The sequence below is a fragment of the Microcaecilia unicolor genome, chromosome 8, assembly GCF_901765095.1.
Source record: "Microcaecilia unicolor chromosome 8, aMicUni1.1, whole genome shotgun sequence".
NCBI classification, from domain to species: Eukaryota; Metazoa; Chordata; class Amphibia; order Gymnophiona; family Siphonopidae; genus Microcaecilia; species Microcaecilia unicolor.
In genome coordinates, this window is record NC_044038.1 from 50149214 (window position 1) to 50176943 (window position 27730).

Below are 27730 nucleotides of genomic sequence, written 5' to 3' on the forward strand. Positions count from 1 at the left end.
TGGGAGGTGGGGATAGTGCTATACGGTCTGTGCCCTGAAGAGGATAGGTACAAATCAAAGTAGGGTATACACAAAAAGTAGCACATATGAGTTTATCTTGTTAGGCAGACTGGATGGACCGTGCAGGTCTTTTTCTGCCGTCATCTACTATGTTATTATGTTACCTCTGATAAGGTGTGCAGTTTTGGTATGTGCCACCCAGGAAGCATTAGGACCTGTACAGGAACAGTGACTGAACTGCTTATAGTTTAGAATGGAGGAATGAGTTCCTGCAGGACCTGTGAAGTTGATCTCCAGGGAGGTACCTGTGGACTGAGACAGTGAGGGGCTGTGAAAGCATGTCTCAAGAAAGTACTCTATATAGGTAATTCAGATTCTCTTGAAACTTCACTTCGGACAGTGCTTGCCAAATTCTTATCCGATATGACCCCATTTTAATATTTAAAAATTCGCATAACCCCAGATCATGATGAAAACAAAATAGCAGAGCTCCTCTCCCCTCCCCTCTTTCTTCCTGCTCCAAACATTCACAATATAGCTATCAAAGGGGGAGTACTACAAATAGATGATTTTGATATGCCGGATATTGATTGAGATATCCCTGTAGCAGGGTCCTCTAGAAGTAGGGAGATCCTGGATTCTCACAGGGAGAACTGTTCTAGCAGGCAGGAGGGAGCTATACTGAGCCTGGCATTTATAAATGGGGAGAGAGTCTCTGAAGATATAATGGGTGATCATCTGGCATCCAGTGATCACCAGATGGAGTGGTTCAGTATTAGGACACACGAGGTGTTATTGGCTGGATGGAAACATCTGGGGGAAGTAGAAAAGCAGTGGGCAACATTGAAAGGAGCTATTATAAGGCCACAAAACTTTTGTTAGAGAAGTAAATAAAAAGTAAGAAGGCTGATTTGGTTCTCAAAAGTAGTAGTGAAATGGTAAGGAAAAAGAACTTAGCCGTCATAAACTACAAGAGATCATAGAAAAAGGAAGACAAGAAACAATATCTGGAAAAGCTAAGAGAAGCTGGGAAAGTAGACAGGAAAATTTTGCATTAGAATGAAATGATAGAGCATTGTAGCTTTATCTTAGCCTGTAAGAGTAACTCCCCACTAGCAGAGCCAGGGGCGTAGCCACGGGTGGGCCTGGATGGGCCTAGGTCCACCCAGTTTGGGTTCAGGCCCACCCAGCAGCGGAGCGGAGGGAGCAGGCAGCGCTGATCCTGCATCTGCCTCCTTCTCTCTGGCGGCAGCGCTTCCCAGACGCTGCCTACCGCCGCCACGATCTACCTCCTCCCTCTGTCTCAACAGCAGCGGTAGCATCGCGATTCAAACACGCTGCCTCCTGCTTCTAACCCGGAAGTGTCTCCTCTGCAGATGGAGGGGAAGAAAGAGTGAGGAAGGAGATGAGATGAGGGAAAAGGAAGAGAGGAGAAAATTGCACATGGATGAAGAAAATAGGCAGAAGCTGGATCCACTGGACAGTCAGGTCTACGGAGGACCCAGAGCAAGAAATGAAGAAGAAAGGCGGAAAGTAAAGAAATAAATGGAAAGGAAGCCCTGGAAACGGAGTAAAGAGGACAGATAGCAGCAGAATCAGATACTGGGCCAGTATGATCAGAAAAACAAAGTCACCAGACAACAAAGGTAGAAAAAAAATCATTTTATTTTCATTATAATGATTGGAACACGTCCACTTTGAGAATCAGGTGCTCAACATTAAAAGTTTATATTAATTTACTTATTTATGGCATTTTATCCCACATTAAACATGAATTAGATTGGAACCTGGGATCATTTAATGTTTTTTTTCCTGGAGAGTGTAATGCATTGCCTCCCCCACCCCCCAGGCTCTCTCCCCGGCTATAGCCAGCTCTGCAATTTTGAGGGGAGGTGGACGGGAGGTGGACGGGGCGCAGAGGTGGACCGGGGAGAGAGCCTGTTGTTAAACATTTACCAGCACACCACTGTCTAGTGCCCACCCATCCAACCTGTTGGCCCACCCAAAAATTGACTTCTGGCTACGCCACTGAGCAGAGCACTCTAAATTGCAATCACATGATTTTGCATCTCTTTGTTGTGTTGTTTTAGAATGGATTCCACCATTTCACAGAGGTAAGAATAGAAGAAATAATTTTTTTAAATACAAGAACAATAGTGGATTTACCATTTACATGCATTGGAACCACTGGGTTTAAATGAATGCTGTGCATGGTAGAAGTTGTAAGTTGGTTCGAGAGATACTAATATTTGGTTTTTGGAAGTGATGTAATTGATTCTAATATATGTTTTTGGTTCTTTTAGAAGTATTAGTTCAATAATCCCTCAACAACTTGGGCAAAACGCTGGCCATCGTTGGATTGGATTGAATTTGGATATGTTAGGAGCTCTGTTATCTCAGTGAAGATAAGTAACAGTAACATGGTAGATGACGGCAGAAAAAGACCTGCACGGTCCATCCAGTCTGCCCAACAAGACAAACTCATATGTGCTACTTTTTGAGTATATCTTACCTTGATTTGTAACTGTCATTTTCAGGGCACAGACCGTACACGTCTGCCCAGCACTATCCCCGCCTCCCACCACCGGCTCTAGCACAGACTGTATAAGTCTGCCCAGCACTAGCCCCTCCTCCCAACCACCAGCCCCGCCTCCCACCACCGGCTCTGTGAAATGTATCACTGTTCTAATTTTTGAAACTGTTGGACATTGTTTCATGGGATGGGTTTTCATGCTGATGAAATATATTCCAGCTCTCCAAGATACCTGAGATTCAGGAAGAGCTAACTGAGGCTTTTTCCTTCCCATGTTTCACAACTATATTTCAGTGGGGACTATTTGAAAACTGCCCATTCTTCTTAAGCTGCTCCCATCCAACCAACTCTTCCTTGACAAATTCCCCCATCTCAGTAAAGTTAGTTTCTTTGAAATCTAGGACCTTCAATCTTGAGTAAGCCCTCTCCTCCTTTATTTTAATATTGAACCACACCACTCAGTGATCACTAGATGCCAAATGATCTCCCAATGTAACATCAAAAACATTTTCCCTGTTTGTAAGCATCAGATCTAGAATAGCTTCATCCCTCATTGGTTCCATTACCCGCTGCTGAAACAATTCTTCCTGTAGAGAATCCAAGATCCCTTTGCTTCTAGATGACCCTGCAGCATGGACAACCTAGTCGACGTTTGGCATATTAAAATCACCTATCAGTAGTACTTCCCCTTTCCTAGTTATCTTTGTGGATGTCTTCAATTAAGTCTCTGTCCATTTCTTCAGACTGTGAAGATGACCTGTATATTACACCAATGTAAATACATTTTGCTTTTCGTCTTATAGACCGGTGAGCCTGATGTCGGTGCCAGGCAAAATGGTAGAGACTATTATAAAGAACAAAATTACAGAGCATATTCAAAAGCTTGGATTAATGAGACGAACAGGCTCATTTTCAAAAGAGAAAAATGTCCAAAAAGGGACACAAGTCTGCATTTGGATGCTTATCTCACAAAGACGTCCAAATCAGTATTTTCAAAATGTATTTTTAGAGGTCTTTCTCTGAAGTCCATCAGAAGGATGTCTAAATCTCAAGGGGGCATGCCAGGGGTGTGTTCAAGGCGGGACTTGGGCGTTCCTAAGACTTAGACGTCTTTCAGCCATAATAGAACAAAATAAAAACATCCAAGACTAAAACTTGGATGTTTTGAGCTAGACCTGTTTTTATTTAAAAAAAATAGCTGCAGTGGGAATTGAACCCACTTCCCCAGGATCAAAGTCTGCTGCACTAACCACTAGGCTACTCCTCTACTACAGACAAAAGGTGCCCCAAATGACCAGATGACCACTGGAAGGAATTGGTGATCACCTCCCCTTACTCCCCCAAATCACAAAACATTTTTCCAAACAGCATTTTCAAAAGGAAAAGAGAGACTTTTATTTGTAGAAAATGACCTTTCCTGTTCTGATTTTGGACATTTTACAAAAAAGTCCAAATTCAGACTAAGATGTCATAAAATGCCCCTTGTGCATTTGACTTGCCCAAAGTCACAAGGAGCAGCAGTGGGAATTAAACCTATGTTGCCAGGATCAAAGCCCGCTGCACTAACCATTAAGCCACTCCTCCTCTGTTTTGGACATCTTGCATTTGGTTTGTTCGAAAATGGACCAAAAAAAGGACGTCCAAATCACAAGATGTCCATGGCATTTTCGAACACAAAAGATAGACGTCTATCCTTTTCGAAAATGACCTTCGTTCCTGTTCAGAATTTGGACATTTTACAAAAACGGCCAAATTCTGATTTAGGAAAATGCCCCTCAAAGCCAACATGGATTTAGTGAAGGGAAATCTTGCCTTACCAATCTATTACATTTCTTTGAGGGGATGAACAAACATGTGGATAAAGGTGAGCCAGTAGAAATTGTATCTGGATTTTCAAAAGGCATTTGACAAAGTACCTCATGAAAGACTCCAGATGAAATTGGAGAATCATGGGATAGGAGGTAGTGTACTACTGTGGATTAAAAACTGGTTAAAAGATAGAAAACAGAGAGTAGGGTTAAATGGTCAGTATTCTCGATGGAGAAGGGTAGATGGGGGGGGGGGGTTCCCCAGGGGTCTGTGTTGGGACCGTTGCTTTTTAATATATTTATAAGTGATTTGGGGATAGGAATAACTAGTGAGGTAATTAAATTTGCTGACAACACAAAGTTATTCAAAGTTGTTAAAGCACAAGGGGATTGTGAAAACTTACAAGAGGACCTTATGAGGCTGGGAGTCTGGGCATCCAAATGGCAGATGATGTTTAATGTGAGCAAATGGAAAGTGATGCATGTAGGAAAGAGGAACCTGAACTATAGCTACGTAATGCAAGGTTACACATTAGGAGTCACCGACCAGGAAAGGGATGTAGGCATCATCGTTGATGATACGTTGAAACCCTCTGCTCAGTGTGTGGCAGCAGCTAAGAAAGCAAATAGAATGTTAGGTATTTTTAGGAAAGGAATGGAAAACAAAGATGAGGACATTATAATGCCTTTGTATCACTCCATGGTTCGACCGCACCTCAAATATTGTGTGCAATTCTGGTCACCACATCTCAAAAAATATATAGTGGAATTAGAAAAGGTACAGAGAAAGATGACAAAAATGATAAAGGGGATAGGATGACGTCTCTATGAGGAAAGGCTAATGTGGCTAGGGCTCTTCAGCTTGGAGAAAAGACGACTGAGGGGAGATATGATGGAAAGGGTAGATGTGAATTACTTGTTTACTCTTTCCAAAAGTACTAGGACTAGGGGGCATGCAATGAAGCTACAAAGTAATAAATGCAAAACGAATTGGAGAAAATATTTCTTTACTCAACTTGTAATTAAACTCTGGAATTCACTGCCAGAGAATGTAGTAAACTCAGTTAGCTTAGTGGGGTTTAAAAAAGGTTTGGATTGCTTCCTGAAGGAAAAGTCCATAGACCATTATTAAAATGGACTTGGGGAAAATCCACTGCTTATTTCTAGGATAAGCAGCATAAAATGTATTGTACTGTTTTGGGATCTTGCCAGGTACTTGGGACCTGGATTGGCCACTGTTGGAAACAGGATGCTAGACTTGATGGACCTTCGGTCTGTCCCAGTATGGCAACACGTGTATACTTATAAATACTTCTACCACTGTTATACAATTGCCCCCAAATGGGATATATAGTAACAAACATTCCAAAGGATTGAATTAGCACAGTAGCGCCAATTGTATGTTCACCTATGTTTCATATACATTCATAATTCTATTCAGTCATCTTATAAAAGTCTGTCTATAGTGGACAATATTGCTCATATTCACTTATCCCATTCTTAGGCTAGAAATGGCTAGCAGCTTGCATGTTGAAACTCTTAAGGGGTCTCTGGGAAATTTAATCTCAGTAGGTGAGTATGTTTCAAAGACTAAGGACAGGGTGGGGGGGGGGAGACAAGAAGAGGAACGCATGTTTTTCAAACAGTAGTTGGGATGTACTCTAGGAGACAGAGGTTAAAAGTCACATAGGTTATAGAAAGTCACTGATCTACCATGTTCCTCATCATCTCAATCTGTAAATTTCAGTAATGTGTACTTCTTTTAGTCTTTTAGATTGTGCAGTTTAATAAAAAAAAAAAAAGCAATATTATGGAAAAGCATTAGTATCATAGCAATGTTACTAGGATTCAATTTACTGTTTTCAAGTTTTCCTCTTTCATTGTATTTATGCTTGTGCTTGTTCATTTTACTATTGTTATGCTGTTAACAAAATTTTAAGTTTGATGTTAAACTGCACCTGCTGTACACTACCTTGGGTGAATCTCTTCATAAAGGTGGTTAATAAATCCCAATAAATAAATAACACATATGCTTGATACATTCACACAAGCTACATAAGGACTCCTTCTGTCTCCTTTGATCTGTAGACAGTATCCTTGGAACCTAATATGAAAAACCTGCCTCACAGTAATTACACAGAAAAATATGTGCATAAATATTGGTAAGATACTAAAGAGCTGAATTGGCACAAATGTGAAACTTGTGTGTGAACTCATAGAATGAGAGAGGGCAAGCTTTCTGACCTGAAGCCAGCATTGAGGGCCCAGTGTGTATGTGTGGTGGGGGGGGGGGGGGGGGAGAAGCAGTAGGAAATGGGAAGCGGAGGGATGCCCCCCCCCCTCGAAGGCAACACATGGCAGGGGTGGACATGACTTCCAGCTGGAAGTGGCATGTTTTTACTGCTGGGATTGAGGGATGAAAACCTCCCTCTTACTATCCCCCAATCAGCAGCTTAAGGAAACTTTAAATGCCCACCGAGTGACCAAAGTTAGAATATCATATCTATGGGGAGGGAAAGTTGATCTCTAGATTGGGACTGTGCTCCTCTTTATTGCCGAATGCCCCTGTCAGACAGACAGACAACACACACAGCATCAGGAAGTGCTAGGGTTACAGAAGATGGTGAGGTCTTTGAAAATGACTAATCTATTGTGTTTGTACAGCTTTAGCATGTTCCAGTTTTTAGAGATGTCTCCTCGCCATGGATGGGTTAAGCCCTGATAATTTGATCTGAGAACTGGGGGAAGGGAAGGGGTAATAAGGCTACCAAATTTCATTCTGAACTTCTGTTATGATTTTGCTCTAATCATTCATTGTGTGCGTAACCTGCCCCCTCTCACAATCTGCCATTCCTCATTCTAAAACACGAGAAACTGGATATTGTATCTTCTGAATCCACATTCCACCCAGCAGAACCTAATCCCTCAGGGCCAGAGAGAGATCAGTGACAGCTAAAGTTGTCTCATAAAAAGGGTTCTGACCTGTGTGTAGTTCCCCTCCACCAAATGTAGGGCTGGATGGATGCCAGCTCGTGCATGATGCCAAGAGTTTTCCCAAGCAGCTGAAGCACTTAGATGGAGCACTGGTGACAGCTAGTACTACCCTCAACTCTATCAGTGCCAAGTGAAACTCTGATAATGTAAGCTTCCTCCCAGCAGTGCCCTTTCAGGACTCTGTATAGGCTTCCTCACTCTAGTCTGTGGCCAGCAGTGATTACAAGAGTGGAATTCCTGTGCCCTATCACAGTGGTTCTTAACTGGTCCTTGAGAACCCTCTGGCTAGCTGCATTTACAGGATGTCCACAACTAATATGCACGAGAGAGATTTTCATGTGCTACCTCCACTGAATACAAATCTATCTTGTAGGTATTCTTTGTGGATATCTCAAGATCCGGACTGGTACTCCTTGAGTACCAGGTTAAGAACTATTGCTATATCAGAACCAGAGATGCCAGGAAAGAGACTTTTTGACCAATCCTGCGTTTGAATTTACATCCTAGCAGTGGTTCCCAAACCTGATCCTAGAGGCACCTCAGCCAGTCAGGTTTTCGGGATATCTGAATATTCATGAGATAGATTTGCATGCAGTGGAGGCAGTACATGGAAATCTCTCTCATGAATATTCATTGTGGATATCCTGAAAACCTGACTGGCTGGGGTGCCTCTAGGACCAGGTTTGGGAACCACAGTGATACTCTCTGTTTTAATCTCCAGTCCTTGTCATAGGGCAGGGGTTCCCAAACCTGTCCTGGGGGAGCCCCAGACAGTCAGATTTTCAGGATATCCACAATGAATATGCATGAGAGGCAGTGTATGCAAATTGATCTCATGAATATTCATTGTGGACATCCTGAAAACCTGGCTGACTAGGATTCCCCAGGACAGGTTTAAGAATCACTGTCATTAGACCATGCCGGGGCCAGCTGATGTTCCAGCAATGTGACTTCAGGTGGGTACAATTCATGGAGCATTAAGTGATACGGAGACACAAGATAAGCGCTGCAGTCATTCTTCAATAGCTTCTTGATTCTTTTTGTGTGACTGCTTGGGAGGCTCTGGACTGGAGGGGCGAGAAGAAAAACCTAGAACTGTCTTTGTATTTGTCCCTTTTTAACCTGGTACTCAAGTATCTCCAATCAAGTTTGCAATTCTATTTTGTTATCAGTATTAATATAACATTACCTGACAATTGGGTAAATTTCTCACAGCCTCGGTAGATCGTTTAGCCCAAGCCCAATCCTAGCAGCTCTGTCCTGAGCACTCCTGCTCTCCTCAAAAATCTCATCCCTCAACTAGACCAGTCTTTGCATTTCTGCCCTCTGCTTCTCTTCCTCTCACAAGCCCTCTATCTCCTGCAGCTTCCCTATCTTTCACTGACATCTGTACGTTCTCCTGGGACCCCACTGAACTGCACTGCCCTTCAGCAGGATAACAGCTGTAGGTTTCCCATTTGGTGGGTCTTCATAGCAAACCCCACAATTTGCAATAAACACCATTCTCCCCGAGCACATCATGTGTGTGCATTTCTGTTTGTATGTAATATATACTTTTCTCCTTGTTTGTTTCCCCCCCACTTTTGAGTAAATTTTCAAAGGCTGAGTCAACATCTGCACATGTAATTATGGGGAGTAAAATCATCATTGTCAACTTTATTTGATATACCACACAGTCAAAATGATATCTAAACAGTTTACAAGATTATCAAAGAAAAAATAACTAAAGTATAAGACAGACTAGGGGCCACAAAAAAGTAAAAGTTACAATGTGTTCCAAAGCACTGCATAGATAGCACTCTATTAAAGAAAAAAATGGGGGGGGGGGGGGATACTAGGAAGGAGTGCAAACCACAAGACCCAAATGATTACGAGCAAAGATAAGGAGGCTGCCACACCACAAACAAGGCCATAAGGCTGCTAACTGGATCCAGTTCAGAGTTTACCCCAGTGCATGCTGGGACTTGTAGTTATGCTTTCCTTAGGGAATGCAATGGGGAAATCAGAACTACAAGTCCCTGCATGCAATGAGATAAACCCAGCACTGGGTCAACCCTGTCCTGTGAATCTGGATCTAGTTAGCAGCCTTACCATATCCCCAAGACAGTGGTTCCCAAATAGTGGGTTCATAGAAAAAGTAGCGATTCACATCCAGTTGAAGCAAACCATTTATAAGAAAATGCCAGAAGAAATGTGCTTCCGTGGATAATCGCAGGGATTATTATATCCTTCTTCTTACCCCTCCCCTACATTTTTCCTATAATAACAACGTTATTATAATAACTATATGTCAACTTGTTATCCTGTTTTACTATGTAAGCCATACCGTTTTACTATGTAAGCTGCATTGAGCCTGCCATTGAGTGGGAAAGTGCGGGGTACAAATGTTACAAATAAATAAATAAACCTGGTCCTGGAGGCACCCCAGCCAGTCAGGTTTTCAGGCTACCCACGATGAATATTCATGAGAGAGATCTGCATGCACTGCCTCCACTGCATGTAGGTCTCTCTCATGAATATTCATTGTGGGCGTCCTGAAAACCTGACTGGCTGGGGTGCCTCCAGGACCAGGTTTGGGAACCACTGCCCCAAGATAATCAGAGGAGAAGGCTTGATTGTAATAATAACAGGTAGATTTTCTGAATCTTCATTAGTGGGTTCTAATTACAGTAAAAGGCCATGTTAAAAAAACAACACACAAACATTTAAGTTTAAAAAATGTACACAGGTATTAGATATAATGCTAACACATGCACTTTGTGCCACCACTGAACACTTTTGAGGTAAAATTTTAAAGCCATTTTTACACGTATGTGGCCACATTGATGTGTAAATGGCATCTTATAATTACGCATGTGATGACATGATGGTGCGTACATCACCAATTAGCATATACAGGGGGCAGAGTTCACAAGCTGGGGCATAAAATTTTAAAATACACTAATCCATATGCTTAATTGTGTGAGTTTTTTATAAAGACATGGATGGCCTCATTTTAGGCATGTTGTAGAAGTAGGAATTGAGATGTGCAGGTCAATGCATCTCAAGTTTCACAAGTATTTTCAAACAGAATCTGCTGATGTAGAGCCTGTTCTAATATACAGGAGAAATGGACATTTATGCACCAGCTGCCTACAACAGAAACACCCACTTTAGAAAAATAAATGTACACAATATCGATGGGTTCCACGCCAGCGCATAACCAGTTACCTTTGCTACCTTAGAAACATAACCAGCTATCATTCCAACACTATTATTGTGACCAGTTTCCCTTGCCAATTTGGCATTTGAGGAGGGAGGACAAAAACCAATGAAGGATTAAGGAGCAATCACCCCCCCCCCCCCCCCCAAAAAAAAAAAAAAAAATTCCTCCAGTGGAGTGCTGTTCAATAGCAACTGTTTCCCCAGATCCTAAATGTATTTGTTAGCAGGTGTAACTCCCAATGTTGCTCTTTTAAAGATATAGGTGTTTAGTCCCCTTCTGAAATGAGAAATAAATGTCTATTAACTTGTAGTGCCCTTGTCCCACCCAAAACACACCCAGACCACATCCTGTTGCCATTTGCATGCACTTGGGTTTAAAACATGCATATCATGGCTTTATAAAATAGAGGCCTAGACATTTTTGCAAGTTAAATGGTTAAGTGCTGGTTTATGGATGTATGAAATGTAAATAAGGCTTGTATAATGAGTTCCATGAGCAGGGCTGCCAAGAGACACAGCTGGGCCCAGTGCTGGACCCCACACACACACTTGGGCTGCCGCCCCCTATCTTCCTGTGTCTGCTCCTTCCTCGGTTTGTCGTCTCCTGCTCCTGTGTGCAGAGACCTGGGGTTATCGTGTTAACGGAATCATCTGGGTCCCAGCACACTGGAACAGGAGAGAGACAGACCCGGAAGCAGGCAGGAAGAAACTTCTACTTGCTCGAAACCTTGCCAGCACCAACCCCCCCCCCCCTTGGAGGCTGGGCCTGAGGAATCTTGCCCCCCTCCTCTCAGCAGCCCTGGCCATGAGCATCTATGCACCTACTTGTCCTCTTATACCAGTCACTCTGTTAGAAAATTACCTCTAAATGTAGGCACATATTTCAACCACATTGCAAGCCAATATTTAACCCCAGTGTACAGGGTTACCTTGCATTTGTAAATAGGTTTGTGTGGGCTGAGAAGTGCATGTGTTATTGAAAATGTACCCTAAATCTCCCTGCATATAAAGTGCAGTGGCGTAGCTAGGTGGGGCCATGGGGGCCTGGGCCCTTCAAATTTCCTCAGGGCCCCTGGTTGGCTGGCAGGGGTCCCCGGCCCCCACCAGCTGAAGATTTTGTCCAGCGCTGGTCTGCAGCACTGCCACCGCATTGCCTGCCCTGCTCTCTCTTCCCCTCACGACGGGCATGCTCCTTTTAGTGAAATCGAGCATGCTCAGTTTCACTAAAAGGAGTGCGTGCTGGACGTGAGGGGAAGAGAGAGCAGAGCAGGTAATGAGGCAGCACCAGAGACCAACGCTGGACGAAGTCTTCAGCTGCTGGGGGTTGGGGACCCCCGCCAGCCAAGATGTACAGCGGCAGAGGGGGGTGGCGAGACGGCAAGGCAACCAAAATGTCCCCCCTCCCCCCACCTTGGGCTCTGGCCCCATCCCAACTCGAGGTCTGGCTATGCCCCTTGAATCCCAGCTTTGCTTTCACCATGTCAAAAAGGAAATACAGAAGCAGCATGCCTACCATGCATGTATCTTCTGTAACACAGTTTCCAACCATGCTCTCACAATGCCTGCAGGAACGCTTCTTTTTTTACTAAGGCTACAACTGTGTGCATTTCAGGCAATTGAAAATCCACAAAGTTACAACACGTTTATGCCCAAGCATGTTTAGTTAAAGCAAATAGATCGCTACTAAATCTTTGAAACTGTTTTCATGTTACCTGCTTTTATAATAAGGGCACAGTTTTCATGCCAATAAAGTTTACTGGATGTGAATCAGAGAGAGGATGAGGGGTGTGCCTGAATTTGGGGAAGATTCCTGGTTAAAAAGAGCTTTCAAAAGAAGGCTGTTTATTTCATATTTCAATTAACAGCAGGTGGTAAACAGGACAATCGGTCCTTTGTTTTATGGCTTTTCTACATAGCCTCTCTGGCTGTGTTCCAGAGCTGGAGTTGTAATTAGGGGGAGAGATGGAGGGACTAAAATGAAATTTTCCAAAATGCCATTTGGAACCGGAAGATTTAATTGGGAAGGGAAGGAAGGTGAGGTAAAGTATGGTATGCGTTCAACAAACTGGGAGAAGCTCTCAGGCTGTCCAGATGTGAGTTTGGCAGGCTCAGTGCTTCTGGAGTGGATCACTAAAAAGCATCCTGGCCAGTGGGTATTAAGGATCCATGGGCCAATGCTCAAAATGTAATGCCGGAGCTAGAGGCAACTAGCGTCATATTAGCGCTGGCGTTAGTGAACACAGAACGCTGAGAGGGCTGTAGCTCAGGAGACAAATGGCATGCAAATGTAGTCAAATGGATGTTAATGAGGTCATTTCCTATTCCCTCCCATTGCTCAGAGAACTGCTCACAAAACAAAGCCACCCTTACCACTGAAAACATAATGCCAACTCAGAGCAGGTATTAGGGTGTTTGAAGAGAGGATTTCTCACAATGCTTTCTTTAAAATTTATCGGTTTTGATTTTTTTTTTTTTTGAAGAATGCCTGTACAAGTCTGTAAGCGCCGGTACTAAGAAATAAATGTGTGCGAGTCTGAGCAAACCTGAAAGTAAAGCACACATTGGCACCTGTTTCCTGCATTTAAATGTATTCCTTCCATTTAAATGCAGGAGAGGCTTAGTGGTTAGAGCACTGGTCTTGTAATCCAGAGGTGTCCCTTTCAAATCCCACTGCTGCTCCTTGTGATCTTGGGTAAGTCACTTAACCCTAGTGGTTAGGGTGGTGGACTTTGGTCCTGGGGAACTGAGGAACTGAGTTCAATTCCCACTTCAGGCACAGGCAGCTCCTTGTGACTCTGGGCAAGTCACTTAACCCTCCATTGCCCCATGTAAGCTGCATTGAGCCTGCCATGAGTGGGAAAGCGTGGCGTACAAATGTAACAAAAAAAAAACCTCCATTGCCTCAGGTACAAACTTTGATTGTGAGCCCTCCTGGCACAGAATATCCAGTGTACCTGAATATAACTCACCTTGAGCTACTACTGAAAAAGGTGTGAGCAAAATCTAAATAAACAAAATATTAAAAGGTTATATTTAGAGACCCAGATTGGGTTTGTCTGGTGTATGTGCACAAAAGCTGAGCTTACCACCAAACTCTTCTGCGCAAGCCCCAAGCACGTTCCCCCTTTGGTTTTTACAGTGTGCATATAATTTAAATACTATTTCCTTTGAGCATTGGCGAGTTAGTTTTCTGTGCTGTTCTGGTGGTATCGTGCTTCTGCGCTCTGGTGGTTTGGCAGTTCTGTGCTGTTGGATTTACCGCTGGAGTTACGAGCCAGAGAATGGTTTGGGGTTAAGCACTATATTGCCATTTGCTAAGTGCCAGGGGCTCTGATTTTTTAACACAATATTGCAACCTTGGCAAACAGACATTTGTGGACCCCCTACCCACCATAGACCCCCCTGGTTTATTTCTTTTCTCACAGGTACCTCCCACCCTCACATTTCACCTCTCAGAAGCAGCAAGGAAAAGGGCATAGCTTAGCTGTGGGCAGGATGGTAGTAATAATTTGTGAGGGAGCATGGGGACCAGACAAGCACCTCTCCTATGGAATGGCTTAATGGTTAGAGCTGTAACCCTATCCCCTGTATTGTGTATTATGAGACCTGAAGCACTGATTTCAAGGGCTAGAATCAGAAACTGCAAATAGCATACTGACTGAGCCCCCTCCCCTTCTCAGTAGAGAGGGAGGCTTTGCTCCTAAAAGGTGGAGGACATTCCTCCTCAGCCAATGTGATCCCAGTGCAGTGTGGCGAAGGGGGCTGGCCTGGTGGGAGGTGACTGTGATCGCCTCTCACTCTCATAGCGTGCACTGCTGCCCCTGTCTGTACAGCACAAAGCTACGCTCTCGGGAGGGCTCAGGGAAGTAGAGCTTGATCTCTGAAGCCCCTGTCCTTCCTCCACTGTCCCCATTTGTTGTATTTCACTTCTGAACTAACGAACGGGCGCTTGAAGAAAAAGAGCAGGGAAGAACTTTTCATTTGGTGCGCGTAGAAGTGAAAGGAGGCTGTGTGACTATGAGAACCGCTGGGCTCTGTGCATGAGAGGAGGGAGAGAGCACCCTACTCCTACGCCTGTGTGCAAGAGAGAGGGGACCCGCCGGGCTGTTTGCAAGAGAGAGGAGAGGAGCCCCTGCGCAGTGGTATAACGGAGAGGAGCGCGGGGAAGGCAGGATGGCGGAGCTGTCAGTCAAGGATCACCTGGAGGGCATTCTCTCGGATTTCGAAGGTATGCGCACAAATTGCACGCACGAGTGAGCCAGCGCGCTCTCTGTTCGAACTTACTACTACTACTACTACTTATAATTTCTAAAGCGCTACTAGACGTACGCAGCGCTGTACACTTGAACATGAAGAGACAGTCCCTGCTCGACAGAGCTTACAATCTAATTAGGACAGGCAAGCAAGAGATAAGGGAATATTAAAGTGAGGATGATAAAATAAGGGTTTGACTCCTTTAAACTCAGGCCAGGCAAATGTATCCGGCGGCTTTGATTTGTTGATTGTATTGAACAGGTGACACAGGACAGGTTTCCTCTTTCTGCCCTGCTAGGTAGCGGCTTACCTCATTCCTCCCAAAAGTGCCCTATCCTGGCAGCCGGTCTTCTGAACTTTGCTAGCAAGATCGCCCCACTCCACTCCACGGCAGTTGTTTCATTAAGGGATGTCGCCTTTCTTTTTTAGTAGTTTCCCATGTGGCTGACCAAAGTGCTTTAGTTACTCTTTCCCTGTTTTTTTTTTTTTTGCCGCCTGTGGCTGCTAATATCGAAGTTCCCCTGAATGCTGCTATCTGTATAAAAGAGCCATGTCCAGTAGACAGACAAGGCAAAGGGCCGGTGGTTGGGGGGGGGGGGGCGTAATGCTTTTCCCCTTCCCCTGCTACTATGATTTCCGTCCCCTTCCCCCGAGTGGGCAAACAGATGCTGCTGATAAAGAGGAAATGCAGGGATAACAATAATATGTATATGTTTTTATCAGAAGCACCTGGCTTGCTAGAAATAGCCAAAGTAGAACGAAAGCCAGGCGGAAAATAAACAGGCATTGTTTAGGTAATGTCTCCCAGTGGATTACTTTTGTGCATACCGTGACAGGACTGAGGCCTCACTCCTAAACCAGGTTATGCTAAGTATGATCCCAATACCAATCTAAAAAAATTAGTACTGGTGCAGACCCTTGCATTGTGTTAGAATGGCTTCCGGGGTGAGGGATGTTCCCCTCCCCCCCCCCCCCCCCCCCCCAATGCAGTCTCTCAGTTTGTAATGTGAACAGGTAACCTTTTAAGGGGAGAGAAATGGGACTTGATATACCCTTTCTGTGGTTTTTGCAACCAAGGGTGTAACCAGACACCCAATTTTGGGTGGGCCTGGGCCCAACATGGGTGGGCAGAAGAACTCTGCCCTGTCCCACAAGTGATTTGATCTCTCCCTCTCTTGCCTGTATGCCATATGGTCTCTCAAACATCCTCCCTCCCCCGCATAAGTAGCAGATTTTCACTGGCAGTGAGTAGCAACTGATACACAGTGCTCATGTTGGCCCCACAGCCTTCCCTCTGATGCAACTTCCTGTTTCCGCATAGGTGGGAATATATTAGAGAGAAGGCTGTGGGACCAGTGCGAACAGTATGTATCAGTTGCTGCAGGCGGAACATCTGCTATTTACAAGGTATGCAGGAGGGACAGTTGTGGGAGTTTTTTTGCTGGTAGCTTGGGGATCCCTGCCAGCCACTTCATAGGTGTGCTGCTATTGGGTGGGCCTGATCCCTGGTGGGCCTGGGCCCACCCTTGGCTACGCCATTGTTTGCAACTACATTCAAAGTGGTTTACTGGTACTTATTTGTACCTGGGGCAATGGAAGGTTAAGTGGCTTGCCCAGCTTCAGAAGGAGGGTACTCCTCGCAAATTTTTTTTTAAGCCTGTGTACTTAAAATATTTGGGATAAATTGTTTCTCTATGGGTAATGTCTCTAAATGGGTTAATTTTGCAGGATAGGTAGGCATGAACTTCACCCCTATACCAGGATATACTGGAGATTCTTAATCTCTGGGATTCACTGCTACTTTGTTTCTAGTTGAAGTGCAATATGTGGTGGGATACATGAGTACATAAAGTGCACTATATAGGTTTTACCAAGAAAATGTGACAGATTCAGAAATATTTCCCATGTTGTGGGTGCCGTATGCAGAGGCGTAGCCACGGGGGCCTGGGCCCCTGCAAATGTAATCCGGCCCCCTGGTTTGGCTGGCGGGGGTCCCCAACCCCCGCCAGCCAAAGCCTTCTTCAGCACCGGTCTCCGGCGCAGCCGCATTCGCTGCCTGCCCCCTGCTCTTCTTTCTTCTTCCTCCTCAGGGTGCACAGGAGGAGAAAGAAGAGCAGGGGGTAAGCAGTGAATGCGGCTGCCCCGGAGACCGGTGCTGAAGAAGGCTTCGGCTGGCAGGGGTTGGGGACCGCCACCAGCAAAAGTATTTGTTTGTGAGGGGAAGCGGCAAGGAGGCGAGGTGGTTGTGGGGGAGGGCAGCACTCAAAATGTGCCCCCAACCTCCGGCTCTGGACCCCTCCCACTGTGAGGTCTGGCTGCGCCCCTGGCAATATGCATATTAAAAAGAACTTCCAGACAAACCCGGATAAGTTGTCTATTTTAGACGCTTCAGAGAGTAGCTCTCTTTGACACAGTGCAAGTTTTACAGGGAGCATTAGCTGTAAATTAGAGACAAAACCATACTCCACATATCCTGGTTTAGGATTAGGAGTGAGGTTCATTCCTGTCGTAGTATGTGCCAAACTAACCTATTTGAAGAAATTGACCCATTTTACCAAGCATTTTCAACATTACGAAGAAATCTGAGCATAGTGCTACGAACAAGAGCGGATTTTTTTTTTACAGGATAGATTATATGACTTTGAAACTGGTGAGAGCCTTGTTTTGGAAGGAGTTTTGACCTGAGAGGTTTTGAAATCCTGGCTGCTCATCCCTGACCTGTCCTTGCTAAAATTAATGATGTGGATTACTCTCTTCGTTTTCCTTTATACTGATGATTCCTCTTAAGGAACAAATATACGTACAATAGATTAAAACTCACACCCCTTCTAAACTTTGGGATAATATTCCCCAATCAGACACTCTGGTTGGTGTGAAATTATGTATACTGCCTTCCTTAAACCAAAGTTCCTCCCAGGGCTGGCTCAGTGTATGGACCAGGTGAGACACTGGCCCAGGGCAACGGTGATAAAGGGTGCCGAAATCCATGTCCGGTCTACCTTCAATTTCCTAAAGGGATAGATGGTGGACTGGGATTTTGGTAACCTTTATTATCAGCGCCCCGAGCCACTGCCTCAGCTGGTACAGGTGAGGTGAGAAGGGGTAATGGAGGGAGAGATATCAGATTGCAGGTGGGGGGGGGGGGGGGGTCCCAATGCAAAAGTTGGCTCAGGGCACCACAGTCCCTTGACCCAGCCCTAGTTCCACCCCAGGCATTTACAAAGTAAAAAAAAAAAAAAAAAAGTACCAACATCTATAATCTAAAAAAGTATAATTACAAAAGTTGCTAGACCATGCCTAAAAAAAAATAAGTAAAATTTTGCATCAAAGCAGTATAGGCTTCAACATTGTTTGTGTACCTTTTAGCAGATTAAAATATACTTCTGTTTAATATGAGGACTTCGTCTGTGATTCCTAACACTTTGTTGTATAACCTTGATCAAATTGCTGAAATTTGGGAATACAACCTCTCTTTGGGGTCCTTTTACTAAGCCACATTATAAAGTGGACTTTACAGCTGTCAGCGCATGGGTTACCTGCGCACTGTGGCCACTTTTAACGTGGTAGTAAAATGGGCGTGTTCAGATTTTTTTTTTTTTATAATGGCCACTCGTTAATTTCCCCATCAGTGCATGGCCATTGCTGTGGGACCCCTTAGCACCACCTATTCAGGAGACAGTAAGAGCTCCCACACTAATCAGGTAGCGTGTGACAATGTACCAGTCGTACGTAGCGCTTCACAATTGAACATGAAGAAGAGACGGTCCCTGCTCTAGAGAGCTTACAATCTAAATCAGGACAGACAGACAGGACAAATAAGGGATAAGGGAAGGACAGACAGATAGAACACATAGGGATAGGGACTATTGAAGAGAGAAAGATAAAGGTTACGAACAAGTGAAAAGTTAGGAGTCAAAAGCAGCATTAAACACAGGTGCCTCCAGCATGTCCCATGGTTGTGCTCTTTTACCATGTGGTAGGCCCAGTACATAGCTACGGGGGGCCTTGGGGGCCTGTGCCCCTCAGCTTGGATCCAGGGCCCCTGGTTTGGCTGGCGGGGGTCCCCAGTCCCCACCAGCTGAAGCCTTTCTCCAGTGCTGTCTCTGTGCATTGCCTGCTCTGCTTCCTCTCGCGCATGCTTAGTTTCACTAAAACCGAGCATGCACACGATGTAACATATATAACATAGTAGATGACGGCAGAAAAAGACCTGCACGGTCCATCCAGTCTGACCAACAAGATAATTTCACGTGTGCTACTTTTTGTGTATACCTTACCTTGATTTGTATCTGCCATTCTCAGGGCACAGACCGTACAAGTCTGCCCAGAACTAGCCCCGCCTCCCAACAACCAGACCTGCCTCTGGCACAGACCGTATAAGTCTGCCCAGCACTATCCCCGCTTCCCAACCACCAGTCCTGCCTTCCACTACCGGCTCTGGCACAGACCGTATAAATCTGCTCAGCACTATCCCCGCCTCCCAACCACCAGCCCTGCCTCCCACCACCAGCTCCGCCACCCAATCTCTGTTATGCTCCTGAGGATCCATTCCTTCTGAACAGGATTCCTTTAAGTTTATCCCACGCATGTTTGAATTCCGTTACCGTTTTGATCTCCACCACCTCCTGCGGGAGGGCATTCCAAGCATCCACCACTCTCTCTGTGAAAAAATACTTCCTGACATTTTTCCTGACATATATCTTAGGTTACAGAATATCAACTAAGTACAGTTACATGTGCAACATGTGTAACTGCAAATTGGTGCCAATTAGCACCAATTCCAGGAAGCAGGGCAGGCAATGCGCAGAGAACAGCGCTGGAGAAAGGCTTCAGCTGGCGGAGGTTGGAGACCCCCGCCAGCTAAGGTATGTGGGGTTACAGTGGGGCGGGGGTTGTGGCAGGGAGGCGGGCCAAACTGCGCCCCCCCCCCCAATCTTTGGACTCCAGACCCCCCAAATGTTGAGGTCTGACTACGCCCCTGGGTAGGCGTACCATGCCTTAGTAAAAGGGCCCTTTTGTGCTCTGCAAGCTGGTAAATTGCTATCTTTATTTTGGGGGGGATTTATTAACCGCCTTTATGAAGAGATTCACCCAAGGTGGTGTACAGCAGGCACAGTTTAACATAAAACTTACAATTTTGTTAACAGCATTAACTGTCAAACGGTGTAGCTGTGCACAAATAATCATGGGGGAGGAAGCAGCCTGGAAGTGCTGGATTGGATTAGTTTAGATCTCTTCCATCAGAGGTAGCTGCAGGGGTGTAGCCAGACTTCTGCGGGAGGGGGGTCCAGAGCCCGAGGTGAGGGGACACATTTTAGCCGCCGACCCTCTTGACCCTCCCCCTCGTGCCGCCAACCCTCCCCCGCCGTCATCGTCGTCTACCTTTGCTGGCGGGGGAGGGTTGCGATCTGCAGGGCTTCGTTCTGTTTCTGTGAGTCTGACGTCAGGACGTCAGACTCAGAAACAGAACGAAGGAAGAAGAGGACCTCTGCTGGCGGGGGTTGGGGTCCCCCGCCAGCAAAGGTAGGCGACGGCGGGTTGACGGTGGGAGGGGGGGTCGAGAGGGTTGTCTGCAGGGGGGGTCCAGGGCCAAATCTACGGGGGCCCAGGCCCCTGTGGCCCTACGTAGCTACGCCCCTGGGTAGCTGACCAGTTATTATCATTGCCAGCCATATTGAGGTGAACAGAAGTGTGTTTTTTAGGGGGCCGAGGGGGAAGGAGGGGACCGTTTAGCAAAGTCAGCTGCATTTCAAATTGGAAGGGCCTTTTTACTGTCCATCTGGTCTCGGGGGGGGGGGGGGGGGGGTTCTCTCTTTAGTCTGATACAGCAGCTCAGTTCTGCTGGATTCTTTGGTAATGAGAGGCTGGTGAAGGGTACAGGCTGGGTCAGGCCTTCAGGTAGAGGATAACTCTGGCTCAGCCTGCCAGTGTAGGCAGCTCCGGTAATTAAGAAAGTGCCAGGCCCAGTCTTTAAAGGTCACTTACATTGGCAAGAAAATGCTGTCTGCGGCAGGAAAAATATAGTTTAACAGAAGCCTGTGTTTAAAAGAAGAGGAAGGGAAAAAAACCTTCCGATGAACAGATCTTAGGGTTACCATAGCTAACTGGACTCCATCATCAGAAAGGGTCAGTCCAGCCAGGTGACCTCAATTCCCTATTGACAAGGACTGAAACACACTGAGACAGCCAGTCCTGCTCTCCTACATGGATCCAGTCATAGGACCAGGGTTTCTGCCAGGTATTTGTGGCCTGGATTGACCACTGTTGAAAGCAGGATACCGGGCTAGATGGACTATTGGTCTGACCCAGTGTGGCTATTCTTATGACCAAACTATCAGAATAACACTGGGCCTAAAACAATTTTCTTGCACAACCTGCACCAAAAGCTGGGGTTTGTTCTAGGGAGGTCTCGGGGGTCGATGCTCAAAACTTAATGCCAGGGTTAAAGCTGATTAGCGCCAGACTACCACACATGTTAGTGTGCGCAGAATGTTCAGACGCTTCTAGCACAGGTATCGATGTGCATGCCAAAGACTGCTGCAAATTGTATTAAATGTGTTGAAATGGATGTTACTGAGGTTAGTGGAGGAGTGGCCTAGTGGTTAGAGCACCAGCCTTGCAATCCAGATGTGGCCAGTTCAAATCTCACTGCTGCTCCTTGTGATCTTGGGCAAGTTATTTAACCCTCCATTGCCTCAGGTACAGACTTAGATTGTGAGCCCTCCTGGGACAGAGAAATATCCAGAGTACCTGAATGTAACTCACCTTGAGCTACTACTGAAAAAGGTGTGAGCAAAATCTAAATAAATAAATAAATATGTGAGAATCTACATGGAATGTTGCTAGTGGAGGAGTAGCCTAGTGGTTAGTGCAGTGGAACATGGAATGTTGCTACTATTTGAGATTCTACATGGAATGTTAATGTTGGTATTCCACTAGCAACATTCCACGTAGAAGCCTGCCCTTGCAGATGAGCAACGCGGCTGCGCAGGCTTCTGTTTCTGTGAGTCTGACGTCCTGCACGTACGTGCAGGACGTCAGACTCACAGAAACAGAAGCCTGCGCGGCCGCATTGCTGATCTGCAAGGCAGGCTTCTACATGGAATGTTGCTAGTGGAGGAGTAGCCTAGTGGTTAGAGGTTAGAGCATCGCTCTTGAACTCCAGAGGTGCTTGGTTCAAATCCCACTGCTGCTCCTTGTGATCTTGGGCAAGTCACTTAACCCTCCATTGCCTCAGGTACAACGTAGATTGTGAGCCCTCCTGGGACAGAGAAATATCCAGAGTACCTGAATGTAACTCACCTTGAGCTACTACTGAAAAGGTGTGAGCAAAACCTAAGTAAATAAATAAATACTCAGTATTTCCTCCCAATGCTCAGACAACAGTGCAGAAAAAAATGCTGGCCTTAACACTGAAAACTTACCGCCAGTTCGGGGTTGGCATAGAAGGTTTTGAGGAGAGGTTTTTCTTCTGAATTTCTGATATTAAACTGCCGGTTTTGTGTTGTTTGGAAGTGGAAGGAAGCCCCTGCAGCCTCTAAGCGCTGATAGTGAGAAACAAATGTGTGAGTTCGGAGCAAAAGCTAAAGTGAAAGCACAAATGGGAGCCTGTTTTTCTATGCTTAAATATGAGCCTTTCAAAATTTAAAGGCTCAGAAGAACGTGTGCTTGCACTTCCGGTTTTGCTGGGCATGCTCGCAGGAGCTGCGCTGGCCACAAATCGTTTGTGTTCATGTTCCAGGCCACATTCCTCCCTTCATGCTTTTGGTTAATAGCGCTCATAACATTTGAATGTAATTTGCTTTGAGCATTGGTTAGCTAGGTTAACTCTCGGATCTGGGACTTGTTCACCGGGGCACATACACCCCCCACCTCCCCTCGCTCACATTCCCCTTTTAAAACCAGCCTCATCTATATATACAGTGGGGGAAATAAGTATTTGATCCCTTGCTGATTTTGTAAGTTTGCCCACTGACAAAGACATGAGCAGCCCATAATTGAAGGGTAGGTTATTGGTAACAGTGAGAGATAGCACATCACAAATTAAATCCGGAAAATCACATTGTGGAAAGTATATGAATTTATTTGCATTCTGCAGAGGGAAATAAGTATTTGATCCCTCTGGCAAACAAGACCTAATACTTGGTGGCAAAACCCTTGTTGGCAAGCACAGCGGTCAGACGTCTTCTGTAGTTGATGATGAGGTTTGCACACATGTCAGGAGGAATTTTGGTCCACTCCTCTTTGCAGATCATCTCTAAATCATTAAGAGTTCTGGGCTGTCGCTTGGCAACTCGCAGCTTCAGCTCCCTCCATAAGTTTTCAATGGGATTAAGGTCTGGTGACTGGCTAGGCCACTCCATGACCTAATGTGCTTCTTCCTGAGCCACTCCTTTGTTGCCTTGGCTGTATGTTTTGGGTCATTGTCGTGCTGGAAGACCCAGCCACGACCCATTTTTAAGGCCCTGGCGGAGGGAAGGAGGTTGTCACTCAGAATTGTACGGTACATGGCCCCATCCATTCTCCCATTGATGCGGTGAAGTAGTCCTGTGCCCTTAGCAGAGAAACACCCCCAAACATAACATTTCCACCTCCATGCTTGACAGTGGGGACGGTGTTCTTTGGGTCATAGGCAGCATTTCTCTTCCTCCAAAACACGGCGAGTTGAGTTCATGCCAAGAGCTCAATTTTTGTCTCATCTGACCACAGCACTTCTCCCAATCCCTCCCGGCATCATCCAGGTGTTCACTGGCAAACTTCAGACGGGCCGTCACATGTGCCTTCCGGAGCAGGGGGACCTTGCGGGCACTGCAGGATTGCAATCCGTTATGTCGTAATGTGTTACCAATGGTTTTCGTGGTGACAGTGGTCCCAGCTGCCTTGAGATCATTGACAAGTTCCCCCTTGTAGTTGTAGGCTGATTTCTAACCTTCCTCATGATCAAGGATACCCCACGAGGTGAGATTTTGCGTGGAGCCCCAGATCTTTGTCGATATGACAGTCATTTTGTACTTCTTCCATTTTCTTACTATGGCACCAACAGTTGTCTCCTTCTCGCCCAGCGTCTTACTGACGGTTTTGTAGCCCATTCCAGCCTTGTGCAGGGTATGATCTTGTCCCTGACATCCTTAGACAGCTCCTTGCTCTTGGCCATTTTGTAGAGGTTAGAGTCTGACTGATTCACTGAGTCTGTGGACAGGTGTCTTTCATACAGGTGACCATTGCCGACAGCTGTCTGTCATGCAGGTAACGAGTTGATTTGGAGCATCTACCTGGTCTGTAGGGGCCAGATCTCTTACTGGTTGGTGGGGATCAAATACTTATTTCCCTCTGCAGAATGCAAATAAATTCATATACTTTCCACATGTGATTTTCCGGATTTAATTTGTGATGTGCTATCTCTCACTGTTACCAATAACCTACCCTTCAATTATGGGCTGCTCATGTCTTTGTCAGTGGGCAAACTTACAAAATCAGCAAGGGATCAAATACTTATTTCCCCCACTGTATATATAAAACTCACCCTCAACGTTCTATTGTCTGCTGACGTCACTGAAGCCAAGGTTCGTATGTTCGAAGCTCTGAAGCCACGAAAATCACAGTCTCTGGGCCCCGCCCTCGCGTCAAACGTTATGACGTTGAGGGCGGAGCACATTCTCACCTCCAACGAACTACTCAGGCCACAAACTCCGGATTTCCACACTGTAGCTCTGCTCCGCCCTCGCGTCAAAATGCGATGATGTCGAGGGCGGGGCACGAAAACCGCTACCCCACACAGAGCTACAACGGAAACAACAGCGGTGCACGCCACGAACCAGGTAAACCGCGACGAGCCATGCAGCCATGAAACCCTTGCTAGCGTCCGTTTCTTTGCTCTCAGAAACGGGCCTTTGTTTACTAGTAACTCAATAAAACTCACTTCCAACCAACTTGGGACAACAGTAGGCCGCAGCTTAATTTATTAACCACTTTCAAACATAGCACATTAGAAAATAACATACATCCCGAGCTACGGGTGTCAAAAGGTAACAACATCCAAACCCCCCCAACCGCTGCTTGCTATGCCAGCAAAGCAGCAAATTCGCTTCCTGTGGTTGCCGCCAATCTCCGTCTTCCGGCTCCACCCTAGCAGCAAGAGCCCCATCTGGTGTGGCCTCCACACCTTTAATCAGGGTCACCTGACGCGTTCAATGACCTGGTTCATCCCCCATGAGCCATCGCTCCTGTAGCTCGGGTTTTCTGCTGAGACAACCCAAATCTCACCACCTGAAAAACAAGACTACATCGCAAATAGTCACACCTACCCTTGCCAACAAGACTGGGCGGGAGGGTGGGAAACCACCTCCGAGGAGCAGGAACAGCCTGATCCAAGGAGGGGGTGAGCATTTTAAGGGGCACTCATAACCTGCTTCTAACTATCCTTCCAGCCAATCCCCTAGCCGGCGAGTTCCTGGACGAACAGCTTTCTTTCAATTGCGCCAGTAGCCGTCACCCAGGACCCGGCAGCCCCCCCCCCCCCCCCCCCCCCCACTCACGTACTGAACTAGCCGCCAACAGACCCAGATCAACAGGCCCAGCCCTAATTTTTATCTGGATCTGTCGAGACAAACTCTCCGGCTTGGCTTTTCTGTGCTGCTATTCTGCTACGTGTTTTAGCGCTAGAGGTTTAAGCATCAGGCCTTTCAGTGTGGAGTAAGTCATAGGAAGTGGTGAATGTCAGTGGGCTTGTGTTTTGAGTTCTGCTTTTTTTTTTTCCTATGGGACAGCATGAGGATGACTTATTTGCAGTGGGAATGGTGAAGATGATGGCAACACTGCAAACTCTAGTAACAGAGAAGCATGAGTAATAGATGAAAGTTAAGAACCCCTGTACCTGTCCACTGCTTCCTTGTCCTTTGAACCATGTTTGTCCCCATCAGGTCCATTGGGAAGTTATTCTGTGCAGCTGTAACTCTTTATATGGAAAAATATTCCTTACACCGCTCCCAGGTCTGCCGCCCCCACTCCTTGTCTGTTCATGGCCCTTTGTTCTAAAATGGACTTTCTCGGTTCTACAGCTGCTGGTTAAGATTTGTTCCATTTTTCTGTTGGATAGAATGTTGTCCATTGTTTTCAAGCCATGTGCGTTTTGCAGACTCTTGCATGGTGAAAATAACACACTTGATTTAGTAAAATGTTTAGCAGAGTCTTAGTATGAATCAGTGGAACGTTAGCCCCTTGGCTCTTATGATTTTTTTTTTTTTTTTAACATATAAGATCAGCCAGTTGAGCCAGAGAAAGAACAGGGAGTGAAGGAGAGGGCAGGGAGTGATGCCTGAAGTAAAACAGATGTTTGCACAGAGGAAGGAGCAGAAGGGCAGGAAGATGGTGCAGTGTGTGTGTCTGACAAGAACTAAGAAGCACTGGATAAGGGAAGAAACAGTTCTTAATGGCTTTCCTAAATGGACAGGTTTTGTCTTTTTTCTGTTTTCTGGACAGAGTGAAATGAGAGTTGTTTTTGCTGTGGAGGAAGGAGGTTACTTCTGATGGGAGGGGAAGGTTACAGATTTGAATCTGAACCAGCACATCTCCAGGGAGGAATCTCTCTCTCTCTCTCTCTCTCATTTAAGACATACACACTCGCACAACCTTCATCTTAAACATTTTGGAGGGAGAATCTGGAATTTACCACTATTCTGTAGTTTCTTTGTCTTAGGATGCTACAACTTGAGACTTGGCCACTTCTCAAAATGACTCGGAACCGCAGACCCTTATTGGGATCTGAATAGAAAAAAAACTTCTAGCTGGCTCCATCTATTCAGGACACAGGTTGATCTAGGCCTGGTTTTATCCCACTGAATATGAATGAGTCCTTTCTAGTCTAGGTCCCACATACACACAGAGAAGGAAGAGTGTCTTATCAGATCCTGCTAAGGTCTATGTGTGCATCACGCACACTTCCTTCAAAATTTCTACCCCCCCCCCCCCCCCCCGCACCCCCAAACATTTGAATGGATACAGCTAGATTGCTAGGGGGTGAGGGGGGATATGAAACCATTTTAGTTTTTTAGTTGGGGAGTGCTGTGGGAAGGTGCAAAAGGGAGACCACCACAGGCCACTTTTTGACATAAAATATGCACAGTGACGTCTCCTTTTTTTTTTTTTCTTTGGCGGAAAACTCCTTCTTATACTCCCCATTTTTGTTACAATTCAGAACAGTCTGTATCAGGCACATAGCCAGACCTCAGACTTTGAGGGGTCCTGACCCCAAGATGGGTGGGGCGGGGGAACGACACACAATTTTGCCCCACCTACATCCCTGAGCTGGTGGGGGTCCACAAGCAACACCAGTGGAAGCCCCCCCCCCTCCTTGCGAAGGCAGGAAGTTGGCAGTACTTTTCCTGGGCGGCTGCTGCTCCTGTGCCATCCAAATTCCCCCCCCCCCCCACTCCACCGCTGTGCACATGGTTGGTTTTCTGTGAAACTGTGCATATGCGCGGGAGGCCAACCCCCTGTTCATGCACAAAACCTAACCCAAATTGAGAGGCCCAGACCCCCAAGGCCCTCCCTCTTGGCTATGCCACTAGTCTATATGCAAAATAAATCATTGGCTACTACTTTCAATAAAATAAATCTTTCTAGTTTTTGCTGGGGAATCATTCTGTGTAGAAGAGGGTTGGGGGGGGGTCCAGAGCTAAGACCAAACAGGGCTTATTAAAGACAGACAGGTCATTTTAAAGATGATGTTAAAACCAGAATAAAACCAGAACAGACACACATTGATGGAGATTTTATAAGCACTAGTCCGTGTGAAAGCTACGCAGGTTCCTACTTCAGGGTTATTTTATAAAGACAACACAGGCACCTTTTGTGTCTTTAAAGAAACTGTACATAAACAGAGGAAATAGTGGTTAAGAGACAGCATAAATCTGCACTCATCAAACAAGCTCATGGGGGG

General features: G+C 45.8%; 1 protein-coding gene across 2 annotated transcripts in view; it reads left to right on the forward strand.

Annotated features, from left to right (window-relative positions):
- Positions 1-14298: 14298 nt before the first annotated feature.
- SEPTIN12 (septin 12) overlaps positions 14299-27730 on the forward strand; it is a 182052-nt gene continuing 168620 nt past the window's right edge. For both annotated transcript variants that reach the window (XM_030212735.1, XM_030212736.1), the window contains exon 1: positions 14299-14767. In XM_030212735.1, coding sequence (XP_030068595.1) covers positions 14713-14767 — 55 coding nt within the window. In that variant the 5' untranslated portion in view covers positions 14299-14712. The remainder of the gene's footprint in view (positions 14768-27730) is intronic.